A 21,916-nucleotide genomic window follows, 5' to 3' on the forward strand; every position below is an offset into this window, starting at 1 on the left:
ACAGGGCAGATGTGACAAAACACTGGCCTCCTCACCAGCCAGTCTTCCTGAATTTGCCAGATTCTGGGCCTTCAGCTCATGGTACAGAAGCATTGCAAAGCTTACCTGTCCCCCAGAACCACAAGAGCCCACTGTACAAACTGGGCTTCATTTAGCGATTGCCAGCGAAGTGCAAGTGGGGACAACATCTGATCACCATCAATCTCAGACAGCACACCTTAAGAAGATGCATATTTTATAGGTATAAACTTTAGTGCATTTTTGAATGTGTGGACTTCGCCTTTAATTCTGAATTCATTACCGCCCAGGTTTTGTTTTCTCTCCGCTTTCCGTCAATGCTTGCTGCACCATGACTCAGCAGTTAAAGATGTTTGAACCCAATTTGTATTCCACAGCACCATCTACTGACAAGAACCCCAAATATCATTCTAAGCATTTATTGTGATCACTGAACATGCACAACAGTTTTAATAATAAATTACTGTTGCCAAACATTCCACATTCACAGTTATCTGATATCTGTAACAGAGTTGTCCGAGACACAATTACAATGAGGAGACAGCATGGCTGACTTCACAAGCTGATCACTTAAGTGAGGTCTTTGCTGACAGAAACTAAGGGATGCTGGTGGCTGATTACCAGAAGGACAGCATGATCTGAATGTAACTGAACTGCAGCACATATGACCTTGACATAACCTAGTGACTAAACCAATGTCTGTCTTTCTCTGAATTCAAATATATGCAACATATCATTTGAGACAATGGCCCTGATTTTAACTCAATCCTCTGGGTTGGAGCAGGATATGCAATTAAAATTGCAAACATGGGTTGACTGCCTCAAATACCCTTTAACCAATATTTTAAAGCCAGAGTGGGTTTACTTGGGCTTGTTCTGGCTGACTTTGGCATTGCATCAACCATCTTCTGTTATTACTTGTCCCAAATAGACAGAGTTTTTGGCTCATTTTACCGTAACTACTGTTTAGACGTTTTGATGTTCATATGAACATAAATGAAGTGAATGGTGTGACATTGGAACAAGCCAATAACTTTGTCTATTTAGAATAAATGATAACAGAAATTGGCAGAGGTGCTGCCAAATTTAAAGTAGGGGTAGCATTATCCAGAAATTATTTTGTGAGGACAAATTTTGTGCTAACAAACTAAAACGCTCAACCTTGTGATAAAGAAAAGCTTCATTTTATGCTACATGATATCCATTTTCCTGCATTCCTCAGAAACTTGGACAATTACCAAAGGGCTGTGGAAGAAACTTAATGCTAAGAATGCTGAGTTTTTTGAATGCCCCTCATGGGAAATAGAAATTTACTGTAAATCTTGTAGCCATGAACTTGTGTGGTAAGAATCTGGCTGTAGTGCCTCTGAGTCGAGAGTGTGGTGCTGGAAAAGCACGCAGGTCAAGCAGCATCCGAGGAGCAGGAGTATCAACGCTTTGGGCAAAAGCCCTTCATCAGGAATGAGGCTGTGGCCCGAGGAGGTAATGAGATAAATGGGAGGGGGGGGGCTGGAGGGAGGTAGCTGAGAGTGTGATAGGTAAATGAAGGTGGGGATAATGGTGATAGGTTGGTAGAGGAGATTGAATCGGATAGATGGGAAGGAAGATGGATAGGTGGGACAGGTCATGAGGGTGGTGCCGAGTTGGAAGGTTGGATCTGGGATAAGGTGGGAGGAGGGGAAATGAGAAAACTGGTGAAATCCACATTGATGCCCTGGAGTTGGAGGGTCCTGAGGTGGAAGATGAAGCATTCTTCGTCCAGGCATCAGGTGGTGAGGGAGTGGCGGTGGAGGAGGCCCAGGACCTGCATGTCTTGGTGGAGTGGGAGGTGAAGTTGAAGTGTTCGGCTACGGGGCAGTGTGGTTGGTTGGTGCGGGTGTCCTGGAGATGTTCTCTGAAGCAGCCTGTAAGTAGGCGCCCTTTCTTCCCCCAGTGTAGAGCAGACCGCATCGGGAGCAACAGATACAGTAAATGACATGTATGGAAGTGCAGGTAAAACTCTGATGCTAGCTTCTGAGGCTACCCACATTCTCCAAGTAAACCTCATTGTGCCTTGTCCTGAGAAACCACTCCAGGAGGCTTGGGATCTTATTGCAAATAATTGCTGAGTGGACAGGCAGGAGGCTGGAAGAACACAGCAAGCCAGGCAACATCAGGAGGTGGAGAAGTCAACATTTCAGGTGTAACCCTTCTTCAGGACTGCCAGGATTTACAGACTCCTGTCTACCTTGGAATCCAACATCTGCAGTTTTTTTGTCTCTAACTAATAATTGCTAGATAAGCTTCCTTCTATATGGATATGTTGACATGGAAAGTACACTCTCAGAAATACTTCAGGCCTTCACACCAATTTCACACAAATCGTACAGAGTGTAAGTTTCAAGTATCGAATGATACTTTTATTGTATTGGAATCTGCAACTGCACCTCTAAACACCTTAGCACACCTTATTGGACTATATCCTTCATTCAAATTCACATACAAATGAAGCAGTCAAACAAGCATTTTCTTGACATATTATTTGAGAAATCTGCTAATGGGTTCACTGCTACTGAACACTACACTTCCAATGGTCAATACACATGTCGGGATTCCTACAATTCCATGCACTGTGGGATTGATCTTATTGGCAACATGATCAGTCACCTCATAAACAGGATCAAGTCATTTGTTGACCACTTGTTCACAATTTGCTCATATTGCATGATTGATGCCGAAGTAAGGTATGAGACAATGGTAATCCAAGCCAGATCATTTTTCGATGCATGTTGTGTCAACTCCTTCAGAAAGGACAGTGAAGTCAAAACATTCATTTTTTCAGCTCCACAGATGTTGCCAGACCTGCTGAATTTCTCCAGCAATTTCTGTTTAAGTATGTTTCAAGGCTTGCGGTCTTAGAGGTATAGGGAGACAGGCTGACTCTAACCACTGCCATAAGCTGAGAAAGCGGCATTTAGCATTTACAGTGGGATCAAGCCACAAGAAAATAAAAGGCTTTTCTTAGCAGATTTTACATGGGTATGATGGATTCTTCTGAAGAAGAAGACTCGTCCAATCCTAACCATGTATTGTAAATTTCAAAACAAGTCTGAACTGTCAAGAGGCACTTATTGTGCAGTGTGCAGTCCATATCTTTGGTCAAGATACTTAGATGATCAGTAAAGTGGCCCAAGCTGTACCTCATTGGAACCAATTCTGGAAACGTTCCTGTTCTCTTAAGAGACGGAACTCAGAGCAATCACCAGAAGTTTGGAATAAATTTCAACACAGTCACAGTTTTGAGCAATAGCCTAAGGTTATCTTAGGCCTATACATTATAATGGATACTACAGCCTTGTAGATCCAGAGCTGTTCCCGACACAACAAGGGTGATGCACAGAATCACATTATTACAGTGCAGAAGAAAGCTATTCAGCCCACTATGTACGCACCATCTCTCTGAATGAGCTTCATGACTTAGAGTCATCCTTACACTTTTGATCCATAATGCTATACATTATTTATAATTAAATCATCATCTTCAAAGTCCTTCTGAAAGATTCAATTGAACCCATCTCCATGTCACAACTGGGCAGTGCATTCCAGACCAGAACCACATTTGTTTTCACATATGTGACGATGTGGTCACTTTAAAAAGGTTATTTGGCCCTTGGTTTTTTTTTGAAGAGAGATCATAATGGCAGAGATGCTGAAGGGCCTAGTTTAACAATGCAAAGGGAGTGGCCAGTTCTCCCAGTTCTGGATTTTTCTAGTTTGTATTTAGCTGTAGCAGTCACAAGATATGAGAGTCCAGGGGAGTTCTAAGCTTCAGTAAAGAATTTCTCTGACTTTTTTCTGAAATCTCTCTTTGGATGTTGTCCCCTTCTGCCTGTAAGAATCTGTGTTTGAATATGCCTTTATGGGATGTTACTGTATTGGAACAGTTAGTTAGCAATAGTTACTGTATCAGGTTGGTTAAGTTTTCTAATAGTTAAGTGATTTTAAATTCCGTTTTCTTTTGTTTGTGTTTTAAATGTAGTGTTTAAATAAATTCTTCTTTGCTGAAAGCGGAGTGATTTGACAAGTTGCATCACATCTGGAAAGTTCGCTCACATCTGCCTTTAAAATAAGAAAATGTTAGTGTCTAGGCTACCTTCCTAAAATATTTTGAGGGGTTCTGGCCTGGTCCATAACACATAACATTAACTTATTTTGCAAATCACCTTAAATCCATGCCTTCTTGTTCTCAAACAATTCTGAGAGAGAACAGTTTCTCCATATCTACTCTGTCATATTTGAAAACTTTAACCTCCTCTTCCCTCCAAAGAAAAAGGTCCCAACTTCTCAAATCTATCCTCATGACTGAAGGGATTCATCTTTCTTCTAAATCTTCTCTGTACATTCTCTAATGCATTCACAAGCTTTTTTTAGAGTGGTGCCCAGAACTATACACCATACTCGAACTGAGATCCAACTGGTTATAGAATCATAGAGTCATGCAGCACTGAAACAGGCCCTTTGGTCCAACCATGCCAAACATAATCCCAAACTAAACTAATCCCACCTGCCTGCTCCTGGCCCATTTCCCTCCATACCGTTCCTATTTCTGTACTTCACCAAATGTTATTTAAATGTTGTAATTGTGCCCACATCCATCACTTCCTTAGGATGTTCATTCCACCCTCTGTGTAAAACATTTGCCCCTTGTGTCTCCTTCCTCTCACCTTAGAAATATGCCCCCAATCTTGAAATTCCCCATCCTAGGGGAAAGACAACTGCCATTAACCCATTCTATACCCCTCATGATTTTATAAACTTCAATAAGGCCACCTCTCAACCTCCTACGCTTCAGTGAAAAATGTCCCAGCTCTCTTTATGATTCAAACCCTCCATACCCAGCAACATTCTGGTAAGTCTCTTCTAAACCCATTCCAGCTTAAAATCTTTCCTATAGCTGGGTGACCAGAACTGACCTGTTCTATGCAGGTTCATCATAATCTCTTTGCTCTGTGCTCCTCCTAATGAAGCCTAGGATACTGTTCACTTCATTGACTGCTCTCTCTACCTGTCCGGCCACCTTTAATAACTTTAATGGCACATTTGACCAGAAGTATCACCTCACACTTTACAACATTGAACTTCATCCGTAAGCTACCTACTCACTCCCACCGGATTTTTTACATCCTTGTGAAGTTCTCCAATCTCATCCTTACTACAGCCCTTCTAAGTTTTCTATCAAATGCAAACTTTGAAATTGCCCCTGCATATTAAGGTCTAGGTTATTTATGTGTATCAGAAAAGCGGGGGTGCTAGTACTGACCCCTAAAGATAAAAACAGAACACGGCAGAGAAACTCAGCAGATCTTGTAGCATCTGTGGAGAGAGAAACAGAATTAATACATCGAGTCCAAAGTATTTTTATTGAAAACCAAAAATATTGATGTTTTTCCTAATTGAATCACACTGTTACCAAAGCAAAGAAACCAAATTATCGAGACATTTAGCGTCGCCCTTTGAATTGCTGAGCAGAATTGGAGTACAGCATTAACATTCCCCTTCAGTAAGCGAAGCATCGATTTTGCACAGTCATCAGCAGCTCTCCTTATATAAGGCAGTGAGCGACTGAGAGGTGTAGCTGTACTCTGGCGCTGTCCAGCTGCTGAAAGATGAATTCGAGCAGGCAGCCTGTGAGCAGCTCTCCGTTTAGGAGAATGTACTCAATCTCCTCTCGGAGATCGAGTCGGAATCTGGGCTCTCAGATCCCAACATTCAGCTCCCAGGAGTGGTCCAGAGACACTTCCCACAGACAGGGAGGTCTGGCGGCGAGCCGAGACTCCAGGCTGCGGGGAAATGCTGGGATCAGCCTCGGATATGACCAAGTGCTGGGCGCCAATGAGAAGGAGCTGCTGCAGGGGCTGAATGACCGCTTCGCCAGCTTCATCGACAAGGTCCGTCAGCTGGAACAAAGCAACAAGGCTCTGGAGGCAGAAATCACCGAGTTAAGGGCAAGCCAAACCTCCCAGTCTGACCTCGCTAATGTCTATGAGCCAGAAATGACCGAGCTCCGGAACCTCATCCAAGAAAGTGAGAAGCAGAAGCTGGTTTTCCACTTGGACCGGGATCACCTGGAGGAAGATCTCCGCCGGTTGCAGAGGAAATACGAGGAAGAGAGACAGATCCGACAAGAGGCTGAAGCCACTCTCCAGGCTTTGAAGAAAGACACAGAGAGTGTGCTCATGACCAAACTGGAGCTGGAGAAGAAAGCCCAGGCTTTGGCGGATGAGATCGAGTTCCTGAAGAGCAACCACGAGGAAGAGGTGGCCGATCTCTTCTCTCAGATCCAAGCCTCCCAGGTCGGGGTGGAAATGAAAGATTTCCTGAAGCCGGACCTGACTGGGGCCCTGAGAGAGATCCGGGCGCAGCTGGAAGGCTGCACCAATGTCAACCTGCAGCAGGCAGAGCAGTGGTTCACAGCGAGAGTGGCCAAGCTCAATGATGCTGCAGCCAGCAACAGGGAGACTCTGCAGAAGACACGGCAGGAGATCAGTGAGTACAATCGCCAGCTCCAGTCCAAGAACCTGCAGCTGGAGACAGTCAGAGGGAGGAAGGAGTCTTTGGAGAAACAGTTGGATGATGTTGGAAGCAGAAACCGTGCTGAATTAATGCGGTACCAGGTGAGGATGCCATAGGAAGCTAATGGACTCTGTCCCACTGACTCCATTATTTATTTATAATGTGTGTGTATAATTTGTTGTTTGTTTTCCAGGACACCGTTCAACAATTAGAGAACGAGCTGAGACACACCAAACAGGAGATGGCTCGTCAACTCAGGGAGTATCAAGATCTGCTCAACGTCAAACTGGCTCTAGATGTGGAGATCACCTCCTACAGGTGAGCTCACCAGGATCGCTGTACCGGCTTTGAGTTGTGGCTAACGCTTCAAAAGCATTCGATTGCGGTCATCAAGCCCGTGCAGCTTAAATATTTCTTTTTAAACATTTAGACAATACTAATTGATATAATCAAGTTCATGTGACTCTTCTAATGACATCGAGCTGATTAAACATTGTAGAAGTGTTTGAAATTAATGAAAGATTTAACATCGTCCCGACCAATAGAGCGTCAGATTGCTAGATGTTGCTAAGCAGAATTATGTGAACTGAAAGCTTTAAATTTTCCTTTCAGTTATTCCCCAGATAAACGTTGAAGAGAGTAATCTCCTTCCAAAAGTCAGTTATTTATCAATGATATTTCCAAAGAAGGAAGTGTTTATGTCTTACTGTTCACATCCCTGGGGCATTTCCACAGCCAACAGGACATGTTAGAACATATAGATAGAACATAGAACATTACAGCGCAGTACAGGCCCTTCGGCCCTCGATGTTGCACCGATCTGTCATACCAATCTGAAGCCCATCTAACCTACACTATTCCATATACGTCCATATGCTTGTCCAATGACGACTTAAATGTACTTAAAGTTGGCGAATCTACGACCATTGCAGGCAAAGCATTCCATACCCTTACTACTCTCTGAGTAAAGAAACTACCTCTGACATCTGTCCTATACCTATCCTCCTCAATTTAAAGCTATGCCCCCTTGTGCTCGCCATCACCATACTTGGAAAAAGGCTCTCCCTGTCCATCCTATCTAACCCTCTGATTATCTTCTATGTCTCTATTAAGTCTCCTCTCAACCTCCTTCTTTCTAACGAAAACAGCCTCAAGTCCCTCAGCCTTTCCTCGTAAGACCTTCCCTCCATACCAGGCAACATCCTAGTAAATCTCCTCTGCACCCTTTCCAAAGCTTCCACATCCTTCTTATAATGCGGTGACCAGAACTGTACACAATACTCCAAGTGCGGCCGCACCAGAGTTTTGTACAGTTGCAGCATAACCTCATGGTTCCGGAATCCAATCCCTCTATTAATAAAAGCTAAAACACTGTATGCCTTCTTAACAACCCTGTCAACCTGGGTGGCAACTTTCAAGGATCTGTGTACATGGACACCGAGATCTCTCTGCTCATCCACACTACCAAGAATCTTACCATTAGCCCAGTACTTTGCATTCCGGTTACTCCGACCAAAGTGAATCACCTCACACTTGTCCGCATTAAACTCCATTTGCCACTCTCAGCCCAGCTCTGCAGCTTATCTATGTCTCTCTCTGTAACCTACAACATCCTCCGTCACTATCCACAACTTAATGTATTATGGTTGTCACTGCTGTAATGTTGCTTGCCTGTATGAGTGCAAGTTTAACAACCCTCAAGAAGTGTGACATCATCACAGGACAAAGCAGCCTGCTTGACTGACACCACATCCACTAACATTCACTCCTTCTACAACTGTCCCATCTACAAGCTGCACTGCAGAAATTCACCAAGGTCTGTACACAGCATCTTCCACACCCATGCCCACTGTCATCTAGCAGGACAAGGGCAGTGGATACATGAAAATGCTACTACCTGCAAGTTCCCCTCCAAGCCACTCACCACCCTGACTTGGAGATGTATCATAGTTCTTTCAATATCACTGGGTCAAAATCCTGGAATTCTTTCCCATTGGTATTATGGGTCTACCTACAAGGAAAGGACAACAGTGATTCAAGAAAGCAGCTTGCCACCACCTTCCCAGGGGCAACTAGTGACAGGGAATAAATGCTGGCCCAGCCAGTGACACCCACATTCCATGGATTAATTTTTTAAAAAGGCAGTTAACCTGTGCATAGCAATATCCAATTAATGTCAATGATACAAATAATGGAAACATCAGTTGGTTGAGGAATAGATATTGCCCAGGACACCTCTGGCTGGGAAATGGTTAAAGCCCCAATCTTTCTAAAATAGCTGCATGGTTACATTTTTACTTTATTTGAACAGTTCCAACGTATCACAGTAACACACCAGCAAACAATCAGGTCGATCATATATTTTAACTGCCTTACCAATAAAAACCTATTTGCATTTGTTCTGATGCAGTGCTGAGCTGCTGCAGTCATCCTGCAGTGGGCAGGCACATCCAGCTATACACCAGACTGGTATGGGCAATGGCTCCTTCCTTTTTTGCTAATTTCATTGAAACAGGAGTAGGTCATTCAGGAGCAGTCAATTACATCATGGCTGTTCTATATTCTAATCCCATCCATCTGCCTTTGATCAAGAATTCCTTAATAATCTTGCCTCTTTATTTCAGTTTCGCACTTTCATTTGACCTTCAAGCCTTTTTGTGAAAGAAAGTTCTGGACCCACATGAACTTTGCACATGAAAGAAGCCTTTGTTATTTCTAGATTAACATATTTAGGGTCTGAAAATTGGCCTGAAATGCTGACCTTCTGTTCTCTCCACAGATACTGCTATGATGGAGTAATTTTTGATTCAAGTTTCTGATTACCAATATCTGCAACACTTTATAGTTGAGAATCTAATTTTCCATTAGCCATTTTAGTAGTAGCCACTAATATCCATACATAAGCTTTCACAGTGAAACATCAGCTGACTATACCAATTGTCAGGACAAAACAGACACTATAATTGGCCCAAGCACGTCTGCATGAGGTTATATCTCCTACTTTTCAGTCCAATGAACCTTTCCTGAATCAAGGGAATTTCAAAACATTAACGCCAATGCTTCTACTAGGCAATGAGCAACCTCTTTTAAGAGCCTGGGATGAAATCCATCCGGACCCCAAGAGTTGTCAGCCCACAACTCCATCAGTTGCTCAGCACTACCTCGCTCATGTCTGTAGTTTCACTAAGTTCCTCTCTCCTTTCCATATTCAAATTCAAACCTGAGCGTTAAGCAGGGTATTCCAGTTGGAGTTCTCACATCCATCACTTCTCTACTGGAAAGCACTTGTACTTTATGGAGACATTGCATGAATACAATGGGAGAACTATCCATGATTCTGCTACAATTACCATCTAGCATCCTACATGAACAGCAATCAAATTGTCAGATATAGAAGGACCTTTAGCATCTGTGAATCCCATGGAAATTACAAGGTGACAAAAGAAGTTTATGGAGGCCTAGTCCTGCATTGCACCTCAAATGATGATAGTGTATCATTCCCAGTTACCTCAAAACATTTGCCTGCAAAATTTATATCCACTGCTGTTTCAGTAGACAATGTCTAAAGACAAGTGGAATCCAAAATAACAGCATTTTTGTTGCAGAGCATTTAAACGGTAATGATTGGATCTAAATGCTTGCAACTGTATGAAGAGAATCTCCAATACAACTATTGTGATGAATCCCATCTCACACACTTGCCTTTTTGATTTTTTTTAAGGGGAAACACAGAAAACTACTGACCCTGTCACCCCACCCCCCCTCCAGTGCAGCCTGTCCAAACTTTCCCCATAAGAAAATCCACTCATTCCAGGTATCAATCGAAAAAAACTTCCTCCAAAGCAATTACGTTCTTCCTTAAACAAGAAAACCAAACATGTACACTGTATTCTAAATGTGGTCTCACCAATCCCCTAGCAGAAACTAAAGCAAAACATTATTTCTTTTTATGTTCAACTCCTCTTGTAATACAGGATAGCATCCTATTACCCTTCTTGATTTACATGATGTGCCTGCAAGTTAATGGTTTGTGACTCATACTAGAACACCTAAATTCTTCTGCATCTTGGAATTCTGCAGTGGTTTTCCATTTAAATAACATTCTACATTTATAATCTTCTTGCTACTTTGCACACCTTCACATTTTCACACATTGTACTCCATCTGTCAGATTGGTGCACACTCATTCAACCTCTCTAAATCTGTGACTTCTTTATGTCTTTCTCATAACGTACATTCTTCATGTCATTTGCAAATTTAATGACAATGCTTTGGATCCCCACATCTAAATCAATGATGTAAATTATACCCTGGTGGGATTCATTGTCACATCTTGCCAATCAGATAAAAGTCCATTTATGCATACCAGCTGTTTTCTAGCAGCTAGCAAATCTTCTGTCCACACTAATATGTTACTCTCTAAATCAGGAGCATTCATTCCTCGCAATAGCCTTTCACATGATATTCTTATCAAATGTCATCCAGATATCCATGTTTTTCAGGCTTCCCTTTATCCACAGCACATGTTACTCCTTGAAAGAACTCCAATAGATTGGTTAAGTATGATTATCCTTTGCTGAAACCATGTTGATTCTTCCCAATTAACTTGTGTTTTTCTAAATGCACAGTTATAATCTCTTTATAATCAATTTTAACTCACTCCCCTCAGTAGACATCAAGCTAACTGGCTGATAATTTCCTGTTTCCTGCCTCCCTTTTGAATTGAGAGGTTATTTGTCCAACTTTCTGGTCCAATGAACCTTTCCTGAATCAAGAGAATTTCAGAACATTAACACCAACGCTTCTACTACCCAATGAGCAAACTCTTTTAAGAGCCAGGGATGAAATCCATCTGGACCCAGAGAGTCCTCAGCCCACAATTCCATCAACTGCTCAGCATCAATTCTCTCATGTCTGTAATTTTGCTAAATTCCTCTCTCCCTTGCATATACAAATTTAAATCTATTACTGGAATGATTTTGTATCCTCTATAGTGAAGACCAAAGTATTTATTCATTTCATCTGCCTTTTTTAAATTCACTCATGGGATGTAGGCATTGCTGGCTGGGCCTAATTGACCTTGAGAAGGTGGTGGTAAGCTGCTTTCTTGAACTGCTGCAGTCCATGTGCTGTAAGTAGACCCACAATGCCATTTTGGAGAGAATTCCAAAATTTCGACCTAGTGACAGTGAAGGAATCAAGTCAGGGTGATGAGAGTCTTGGAGGGGAGTTTGCAGGTCATGGTATTCCCATATGTGTGCTGCCGTTTCCAGATGAAAATTGGCATGGGCTTGGAAGGTGCATCTATGGATCTTGGGTGAATTTTGGAGAAGCATCATGTAGATAGTACACAACATGCACTGTATAAAAGTCCTTAGGTAGCACCTTCCAAAATGAGATTGCCTTAATATATACTAATAACTCTCCATTCTCACTCAATGGAGGAATAAACTTACCTTACTTACTCTGTTTCTTTGAAAATATCTGTAGGAATCCTTGCTATCCATTTTTAACATTCCTAGCTAGCTTCCTTACACATACTAATTCTTCCTGCTGATTAACTTTTCAGTCATTTTCTGCTATTGTTTAGATTCGGACCAATCATCTGACCTGCCATTCAACTTTGTGCAGTCATATGTTTTTACCTTGAGTTCACAGCTTTCGCTAATGACTTTAGCTAATAATAGATAGTAAGTCCTACCTTTAGACATTTTCCTTTATTAGTAGGATATACTTATTGAGTATTTTGAAATATCCCCTTACATGTCTGTCTCTGCATCTTCATTGATCTATTTCTTAGCCTAGTATGCCAATTCACTTCAGCTAGCTCACTTTCCGCATACATGCCTTTATTTAGGTTTGAAAAATTAGCCCTGGACCTAGTCATCTTCCTGGATCTAAAATTGAAAAGCCAGTGTGTAAGACATTGGAGAAGAACAACCTTGATGCAATGAAGGAACGGATTAGGGTATTGGCAACAGCGAAGGAGACCTAGGCAAGAAAACAAACAGTTCCCTTAAAAGGAAATATCTTTTTCATTGATTTGATCTCAGCTCAGCAATGAACACAACCGCATCTTGGATTAGACCTCTGAATCAAAGGATCAATATGTAGCGCACATATCTGACTGGAGCAAGTAAAGTTACTTCCAGTGCAGTTAGGCCACAGGAAATATCAATGGATTCCACTGACGCATTTAGTAAATGCTGGAGTCAATGAGAACAGACGCTGAAAATATATTGCACTCTTGAAATAAGACAATAATCGGATCATTGAAATGAAAGATAGTCATAATTGTTACTTGGGTATTGAGAAATCTTCGGATCAGTTCGAATAAAATTCTCTCACTCAATTGATATCTTGAGAAAGTGGTGCAAAAGGGATAAACACATTTGGTGAGGGTGAAATTGACCAGCAGTGACAATGTGTATTGGGCTGGTAATGAATCAGCAGCCTGTTAAACACTAAAGCAGTTTTTCCAAAATATTACCAGGACTTTAGTGAACAGAAAAGTGATAGTGAGATTAGAAAAGTGAGTCCAAAAAAAGTTTGAACTCTTATTCTATGCACCTCAGTGGAAAGAATAGATGTGGTGAGTAAATTAGTTGTCAATTTGCTACACATCCATTTTGTCCTCTTAATAAAGACCAGTTTCATTTTCTTTGTCTTCCCTAATCAATGATTTCAATAGCATCCAATGTAATACATTTATATTATCTTACTTTGCAACACTTGTAGAAATTCATTTAGAAATAATTTTGTTAATCATACTTTAAAGAAATGTCTATTTGGGAAATTTATCTTGGCTTTTAATCATTTTTTAATGAAACGACAGATAAAAATTGCTTCTTTTATAGTATCTATTGTTCTCTGTTTCCATGGGACAATCTTAAAATTGAGACTAATCATACTTTTCTTTGTTAAGGAAACTCTTGGAAGGTGAGGAGGCAAGATTTGGTTCAGATACTGATCACTTCAGTCTGTTATCCTCGACATGCAAGGAACCTCAAAATATGACACAATTGTTTCATGTCTCAACTAAGACAAAGGCGACCCCTGAGTTCAGGTTTGTAGAAGAGATTGTAAGTGAGACGGCAAAGGAAATTGACCTGGCAGAGCTTGAAGATGCTTATATGAAAATGAAACATGGCCAACTCTACGATGAAGGATTTGAGGAAAATAAATCAACGACAGAAGAGGAGGCAGGAGAAAGTGAAGAGGGGTTATCAGCTCCAGACATAGGTGTGGGAAGAACCACTGATACAAAAGACAAGGCAGGAGGAGAATCAAAAGGACTTAAAGAAACGTCAACCACTGAAGCAAAGGATGAAGAGAAAGGGGTTGAGGCCAAAGAAGGAGAAGAAGGTACTGAAGCCAAAAAGAAGGAAGAAGTAAAGGATGTTGTTCAGGCAAAAGAAAAAGCCAGTGAAGGAGAGACTGTTCAGGCAAAAGCAGAAGCTGTGGAAGGAGCAGCTGCTACAGCCAAAGAGGAAGACATTGGGGAGAAAGGTGTTGAGTCAAAACCAAGTGAAATGGAAGGAAAAGCTGGTGAGACAAAAGAAGAGGCTGTGGAGGAAGGAACCATGAAGGCTGGTGGTAATAAAGAAGCACAACTTCAGGAACAGACAAAAGGCCACGAAGTTTTGAAGACAAAAGAAAAAAAAAGTAAGAAAGATGAAGAAAAGGAAAGCAAAGAAAATGAAAAATGAATTACATTCTTTAAGAGAAAGATAATTAAAGAATTTCTGTAAATGAAGGAAGAAAATGAAACCAATCATCCAGTCCACTGATCCAAAAAAACTCTGAAGTCATTATGAATGGTTTGATCATAAATTGAATGAAATAAATTGAAACTGAAGGAAAATTCAGACAGCCTTCCTGCCAAATAATGTTGAAAGTCTGTTGTAGTCATGGTGACAAGAGAAAACAAGACACAATGGCAATGCATGGTGAAAAACAAAGCAAAAATACAAACTGGCCATTACCATAAGACCAGGCAGAGACAAAATGATAAATGAATGAGAATGCTTAATAATGTTGAGATGACAAGCTGTAACTAGTTGTCTATGTATCTTGTCATCAGCATGGGAATGGGTTCTGACCCTCAAAATGAACCAAGCCTGAGACTAGAGTGAGTGACTGCTGGCCAATCCACTCCATTGGTTAGAGGAGTGTTTTAAAATCTGCTCTAAGCTATGTAAATGTGTGGTAATACAGTAAAGGTAATCAGACTACTAAGTAGGTAATTCAGTAATGGTATTCCAGATGAAAAGTCAATAATCTAATTTCTTGTTCACAATTAAAATCACTGTTAAAAGGAAATCTGTTCAGCTGCCAATTATTTTAAATTGTTCCAAGTTATTTACTCTAAAGACTTTGAAATATATCAAATTGTGTCACACAATAAGCTATCCCCATAGCTTTTTAAGGCAATTATTTTCATGTAGTAAACAAGAGATTCTAATGAATCTTCTATCACCAAAACCAAGCAAGTGACTCATTATCTGATGTTCAACCACAAGAGTCATCACAGCCCTGCCCATATCTATGTTCATCCAACATGCACAATCCACCACATTTCAACAATATTTTCCCATCCTTCTCCAGAGACATAAAGGATAATTCGGGGTCTAAATGATTTGGATTTGCTTCCTGACACTGGAATTGTGAATAGTCCCACTCACCACTGGCAGCCTGACTCTCTCTGACTTGAATATACTGTATCATTCTCTATTTCAGATTGGGTTGGACATAGACTATTATCATAATCTCTAATTGTTCAACCAAATCTAAAGCTGTGTTGGGCTCGAAGAAACTTTCAATAAATTCTGTGAGTAGCAGCTGATGTGTTATTCCTATATATTCTGTTAAATATCCATTAAAGCGTTCAATTTCTCTCCAGTATGGACCGTTCAAAATAAATGTCCTGCCCTTCAGGTATGAGATATCACACACACACACACACACACACACACACACACACACACACACACCAAGTGAAGGTAACAGAGTGGGAGCAACTCCAAGAAACACCAAGAAACTCCCAGTTATGTTCCTGTATTTTGTCAGAGTCAGTAAGTGCTATGACAGTGAGTGAACAGCCCGGAGAAGCACTACTCCCCTCCATAAACTGGATGTGTGTCCCTGGGCAGACAGTGTCTTTGCTGCAGCATTACAATGAGAGTTATTATTGTGCCAAGGTGTGGTGGTGAAGTGCAGAAGTGCGCTGCGAGTGGATAAGAGATGTGTCACAAGAACACTTAGAGGTTGGCACTTGTTAAGCTGCCAATGTTCATATACATGGGGCTTAAGTGTCCAGTGCCCATGGAGCATTCCTTGAGATGTTGGTGACCAAATGGAAGCCCTTTAGAGCAAGCAGCTGAAATCACCAGGTGCCTGTTCCGATTGCCTTGTTAAGAATTCTAGACGTTGAGCTTGATCAGTGCAGTCGGTAAAAAAGGAACCTGAATATTAATGAACCAAGTTGTGGTGTTAATGCAGCATTTAACAAGCTGCAATCCCCCTTGATCAGCAGCTCATTGCTGCTAAGTGAGAATCTCACAGCCTTTCGGCAGATGTATAGAAGGATGCAGTGTGTTACTGCTAACATTGAGATAAGCTTCACTGGACTTTGAGGGGTTATTTTTCTTGGAGCATTGGAGGCTGAGGGGCAGCCTTTATGAGGTTTATAAAATCATGAGAGTTGTGGATAGGGTGAATAGCCAAAGTCTTTTTCCCAGGATAGGGGAGTCCAGAACTAGAGGGTATAGGTTTATGGTGAGAGGGGAAAGATTTAAAAGGGACCTAAGGGGCAACCTTTTCATGCAGAGGGTAGTACTTATATGGAACGGCTGCTCAAAGGAGGTGGTGGGCTGGTACAATTAAAATATTTCAAAGGCATCTGGATGAATAGGAAGGGTTTAGATTAGTTTCCCTACAGTATGGAACAGGCCCTTCAGCTCAATAATTCCACACTGACCCTCTAAAGAGTAACCCACCCAGATCCATTCCCCTACATATACCGCTGACTAATGCACCTAACCTACACATCCTTGAACACCATGGGTACTTTAGCATGGCCAATTCACCTGACCTGCACATCTTTGGCTTTGGGAGGAAGCCTACACAAACACAGGGAGAATGTGCAAACTCCACACAGACAGTCACCCGAGGCTGGAATCAAACCCGGCTCACTGGTGCTGTGAGGCAGCAGTGCTAACCACTGAACCACCGGGCTACCCTAAAGAGATAAGGGCCAAATGCTGGCAAATGGGACTAGATTAATGTAGGATATCTGGTCAGCATGGACAAGTTGCAATGAAGAGTCTGTTTCCATGCTGCACATCGCTATGACTCTATGACTCTAAATCTCATATCACTCAGATCCCTATTGGATTGAGCCTATAGATTCCACCTTACTTCGGCTATGGATGGTACAGTGTGAAATTTCCTTGGTAAATGTCATAGTTTCACCAACATCTGTCTTTAATGGGTCCACATCGCCCCTTTACCACCTTCTGTTAATTTACTATTAATAAAAATATGAACTTTGCTCTTCCATCTTTTTTTCAATTTTCCAATTTGCATTTGTCAGTGCTTTCCTTTGGTGCTTTGTGTTTGGTTTCTCCAGTTTACTGACAAACAGTAATTGCTGGAGAAGTCAGCAGGTCTGGCTGCATCTGTGGAGAGCTAATGTTTCAAGTCCAGTGACCCTTCTTAGGAACTCTTGTATCTCCCCAGTTTTATAACACAAAAGTCCTTTTGCAGATATTCTCATTTTATTGTTTTATGTGGAAGTTATTTTATAACAGTTAGACTCCTCATGACCTTCCTGCCCCCATTTACAGTTTAGCCGATTCCAGATTTTATGGTGCTTTCCGAGTCTGAAAGTTGACTTTGCAAAGACTCGTGCCTTTTATTGGCATCAATGTCAAGTCATTTATTCAGTGACCTTAGCTCCAAATAGATTGAATTATCAAACTGCAACACCATCTAATGGCTCAAACTGTCTAAATCAATCCTTAGAATCACTGAGGCACAATATCGTCTGTTAGCTATTTACAGTGATGGATGAATAAGATTTCGAGTATATTCCATTCTGCAAATTTCTGATGTGGAATATTATATAATGCTGCAAGTATGTCCCCTGGGCAGCCAAAGTTAAAGAGGATTTCTGATTTGATGTCTGGATCTAATCTGATAAAAATCTGGAAGTGATCCAGTTTCTTGAAACACTCCAAAATAGAAAATCGCTTTATTTTTATTACCGTCTCTCTATATTGTTGGCAGATGTCTTTCTGGCCTGTCTGAATTAGTCATGCAGATAAAACCCAAGAAGTGTCCCTTATCAAACAGTGACAGATACTAATGGAATAGGGTCTTCATTGGTTACAGATTTCGAAAGACCTTTTCTGTGAATCAAATGTTAGCTGTATCACCATCATAGATAGTTTGCATCGTACAATTTTACATATTCATGTTTTTTTCAGTGATCTGCAATATTTTGTTCGAAATGCAATTTATGTCAATCAATGTGGCCTATTTGAGGATTATTTTAACATTTCTGTGATCCCTGCTGACTCCCCATATTAAAAAGCTTGCACTGACATTTATTCATTAAAGCTCTGCATTCCTTTCACGTTCTCCCCGTGTCTGCGTGGGTTTCCTCCGGGTGCTCCGGTTTCCTCACATAGTCCAAAGATGTGCAGGTCAGGTGAATTGGCCATGCTAAATTGCCCGTAGTGTTAGGTAAGGGGTAAATGTAGGGGTATGGGTGGGTTGCGCTTCGGCGGGTTGGTGTGGACTTGTTGGGCCGAAGGGCCTGTTTCCACACTGTAAGTAATCTAAATTTATCTAAATAATGAGTTGCATTTTCTTGTTGTGTCATCTACATTCCAGGACTGGGAATTCTGACAGGCATCCCATTTAAATTTATATCTAGATTTTCTTTTAAGGCACTGGACGCAGAATCTTTAAATAATTTTAAGACAAAGATAGGTAGATCCATGATTATCAAGTCAATGAAAGGTTGTCAGGAAAATGCAGGAATGTAGAGTCGAGGTTAAAATCCAATCAGCTTTGACCTTATTGAATGATGGAGCAGGCTCAGAGGGCCAAGAAGCCTCCTCTTGTTCCTTGTTCGTATTTCCCCTTTGATTTCTCCTGCCTGTGTGCATTCTGCTTGTATGCCAATGTCACTATGATAATGGATGATAAAGAAGCTTTTCAATCCTGCTTGGGACAGTGATCTCAGCAAGCTAGGCTGGGTGAGAAGGAAAGCTTTGTGTGCAGTGAATGCTTAAAGGGGCAAAGGCTCATTTGTCTTTGAGGTTTCATTGCATACAGTGGCTTTTTGGAACACTGTACTGTTACATGGAACAGTCAGCCTGACATAACTGTGGGTCTTCTGATCGGCCATCATTAATAGGGCAGAGACTGCAGAAGCAGCAATGTAGGAGGCTGCCTCCCAGACAGTTGGGCCGCGGGGTCTATAGTGATTGAAACAAGGTCAGCTAGGTGGACCTCATAGAATCTGAGTTCCCTGATTGGGGCTGTTAACCTGGTCCAATCAGGGAGCCCTGGCTGACAGATATAAACAGGAGTGGGCCTGGCCAAACTGGCCATTAACATGGAGGGGGTCGTTAGGGCCGACTGCCTGCCCCTCTTCCGCGGTTATGTTAGAGCCCGGGTGTCCTTGGAGAAGGAGCACGCGGTGTCGACCAACACCCTGGAGTTGTTCAGGGAGAGGTGGGCGCCGCAGGGAGTGGAGTGCATCATTTCTCCCTCCAATTCTATTTTGATTTAGTCCCTACCCTCCCCTTCACTGTTTTGATCACACAGCACTGCCCTTTGATGTGAAGGGCAGTGCTTGTCACTGGCCACCCGGGTGTTTTCCTATCTTCCTGGTGGTGGAAATTGAATAAAGATTGGTGCACTTTGTGTCTTCCACTGTGTCTCCCACCTGCACACACACACCATGGGTGCTGGGGAAAAAATAAGCACTACCGCAGTTAGGCGGTAGCGTGGGAAAAAAAAAATTAAAAAAAAAAAAAGAAACAAGGGATTAAAAAAGAAAAAAAGAAAAAAAATTAAATAGGAATGTGCTCTATTTTAAAAAAAAAGAGAGAAAAAAAAAACAACTGGGAGGCCTTTGTGTCTTCCACTGTGTAAATAAAAAATAAACAGGAGTGCCCCAGGTTCGATTCCAGCCTCAGGCGACTGACTGTGTGGAGTTTGCACATTCTCCCCGTGTCTGCGTGGGTTTCCTCCTGTGGTTTCCTCCCACAGTCCAAAGATGTGCAGGTCAGGTGAATTGGCTATGCTAAATTGCCTGTAGTGTTAGGTGCAGGGGTAAATGTAGGGGAATGGGTCTGGGTGGGTTGCGCTTCGGCAGGTCGGTGTGAACTTGTTGGGCCGAAGGGCCTGTTTCCACACTGTAAGTAATCTAATCTAAGTAATCTAATCTAATCTAATCAGCCTCAGGCGGCTGTCTGTATGGAGTTTCCACATTCTCCCCATGTCTGCATGGGTTTCCTCCAGGTGCTCTGGCTTCCTCACACAGTCCAAAAATGTGCAGGTCACGTGAATTGGCCATACTACATTATCCATAGTGTTGGGTGCATTAGTCAGAGGGAAATAGATCTGGGTGGGTTACTCTTCACAGAGTTGGGGTGGAGTTATGAAAAAAAATAAAAAAATAAAAAGAAAAAAAAGGAGTGTCAGGGGTTCTAGCAATGAGGAGAAAGTAAGGGCTGCAGATGCTGGATAATCAGAGTTGAAAAGCATGGCACTGGAAAAGCACAGCAGGTCAGGCAGTATCTGAGGAGCAGGAGACTCAACGTTTTGGGCATAAGCTCTTAATCAGGAATTTTGGGGAGTGGAAAGGGGGCTGAGAGATAAATAGAAATGGGGTTGGGCTGGGGGGAAGGTGGCTGGGAAGGTGGTAGGTAGATGCAGGTGGGAGTGATGGTGATAGGTTGGAGTGGAGGGTGGAGCGGATAGGTGGGAAGGAAGATGGATAAGTGGGACAATTCAAGAGGGCAATGCTTAGTTGGAGGGTTGGATCTGGGATAAGGTGGGAGGAGGGGAGATGAGGAAACTGGTGAAATCAACATCGATGCCATGTGGTTGGAGGGTCCCAAGGCAAAAGATGAGGTATTTTTCCTCCAGGCATTGGGTAGCTAGGATTTGGCGGTGGAGGAGGCCCAGGACTTGCATGTCCTTGGCGGAGTGGGACAGGAGTTGAAGTGGTCAGCCACAGGGCGGTGGGGCTGTTTGGTGCCTGTGTCCCAGAGATATTCTCTGAAACATTCTGCAAGTTGGCATCCTGTCTCCCCATTGTAGAGGAGACCACATTGTGAGCAGTGGACACAGCAGATGAGGTGTTTGAATGTGCAGGAAAATCTCTACTGGATGTGGAAGGTGCCTTGGATGGAGGGAATGAGGTGTGGGCACAGGTTTTACACCTGTCAGAGATTCTGTTCACTCGCAGAGCTGCCTCTGAGGAAGCTGGGCCAGTGTCAAGTTCTATGCATGTGTAAATAAAGGGTGACTTTAGTGATGGGATACCATCCTCAGTGGGAGCTTTTCCAGGGTGCATGTCTGGCCAAGTGGCATGGGCAAGCTTGGGAGTCCCACACATGCCAATGTTGGGATTTGGTCAGCCAGGAGTATTGGTAGCATGGCAGTTATATTACTGCCCGTAATTGAGAGAAATGGATTTAAAGAAAAATATTTCAAATCCCTCCAAAGCAGCTATTCAATCTAAATCCAATTGATTTGATAAATCTGGAATTAAATGAAATCAAAATAAAAGCTACCATTTTGTGAAGGTCTTGCTTGATTGATAGCGTTTTGTTTTGGGAAAGAAATGTTATATCCTCACCCAGGCTGGTCCATATTTAACTGCAGACCACACAATCAGTTAACTCTTAACTACATTCTGAAGTGACCTAGAAAACCACTCAGATATATTCAAGGAGGCAGCTCCCCATCACCTTCTCAAGGATAATTCATGGTGGGTAAAATGCAGTTTTCTCATCTGAGCAACTAATCAAATCAAATAATCTGTGCTGTTTTCTCAGTTGATGGTTTCAAGAGTTTTCCCATCAGCACCATCCAATGCAGATTATGCATTCATCTATTTTTCCAAATATATTCTCAAATGGTATATGTTCTCAAAAGATACGTTAACATAAATGTGTTTAAATTATCTTTACAAGAAGATAATCTTCCATTACTCTGCATGTGGATATTGTAATATGGAGATATATGGATTGATGTATGACATACTTTGACAAGACAAAGTTGATGATAGAATTGTAGTACAGCCGAAAAGCAGGTTCTT

At 41.9% G+C, this 21,916-nt stretch overlaps 2 protein-coding genes across 2 annotated transcripts in view; both read left to right on the plus strand.

Moving 5' to 3' along the window:
• The window catches only part of LOC122541726 (plectin-like), a 57,342-nt gene that overhangs the window by 9,231 nt on the left and 26,195 nt on the right, over positions 1-21,916 (plus strand). The window contains exons 4-8 of the mRNA XM_043678614.1: positions 1,241-1,361; positions 5,705-6,671; positions 6,764-6,888; positions 13,496-14,235; positions 15,455-15,507. Of these exons, the coding sequence (XP_043534549.1) occupies positions 1,241-1,361; positions 5,705-6,671; positions 6,764-6,888; positions 13,496-14,235; positions 15,455-15,507 (2,006 nt within the window). The remainder of the gene's footprint in view (positions 1-1,240; positions 1,362-5,704; positions 6,672-6,763; positions 6,889-13,495; positions 14,236-15,454; positions 15,508-21,916) is intronic.
• Positions 5,630-15,377, plus strand: LOC122541839 (neurofilament medium polypeptide-like). Its single transcript, XM_043678883.1, has 3 exons — positions 5,630-6,671; positions 6,764-6,888; positions 13,496-15,377. Exons 1-3 carry the CDS (start codon positions 5,664-5,666, stop codon positions 14,277-14,279), a joined length of 1,917 nt encoding a protein of 638 aa, XP_043534818.1. The 5' UTR covers positions 5,630-5,663; the 3' UTR covers positions 14,280-15,377.

This window comes from Chiloscyllium plagiosum, chromosome 38 (assembly GCF_004010195.1).
Source record: "Chiloscyllium plagiosum isolate BGI_BamShark_2017 chromosome 38, ASM401019v2, whole genome shotgun sequence".
Lineage (NCBI taxonomy): Eukaryota > Metazoa > Chordata > Chondrichthyes > Orectolobiformes > Hemiscylliidae > Chiloscyllium > Chiloscyllium plagiosum.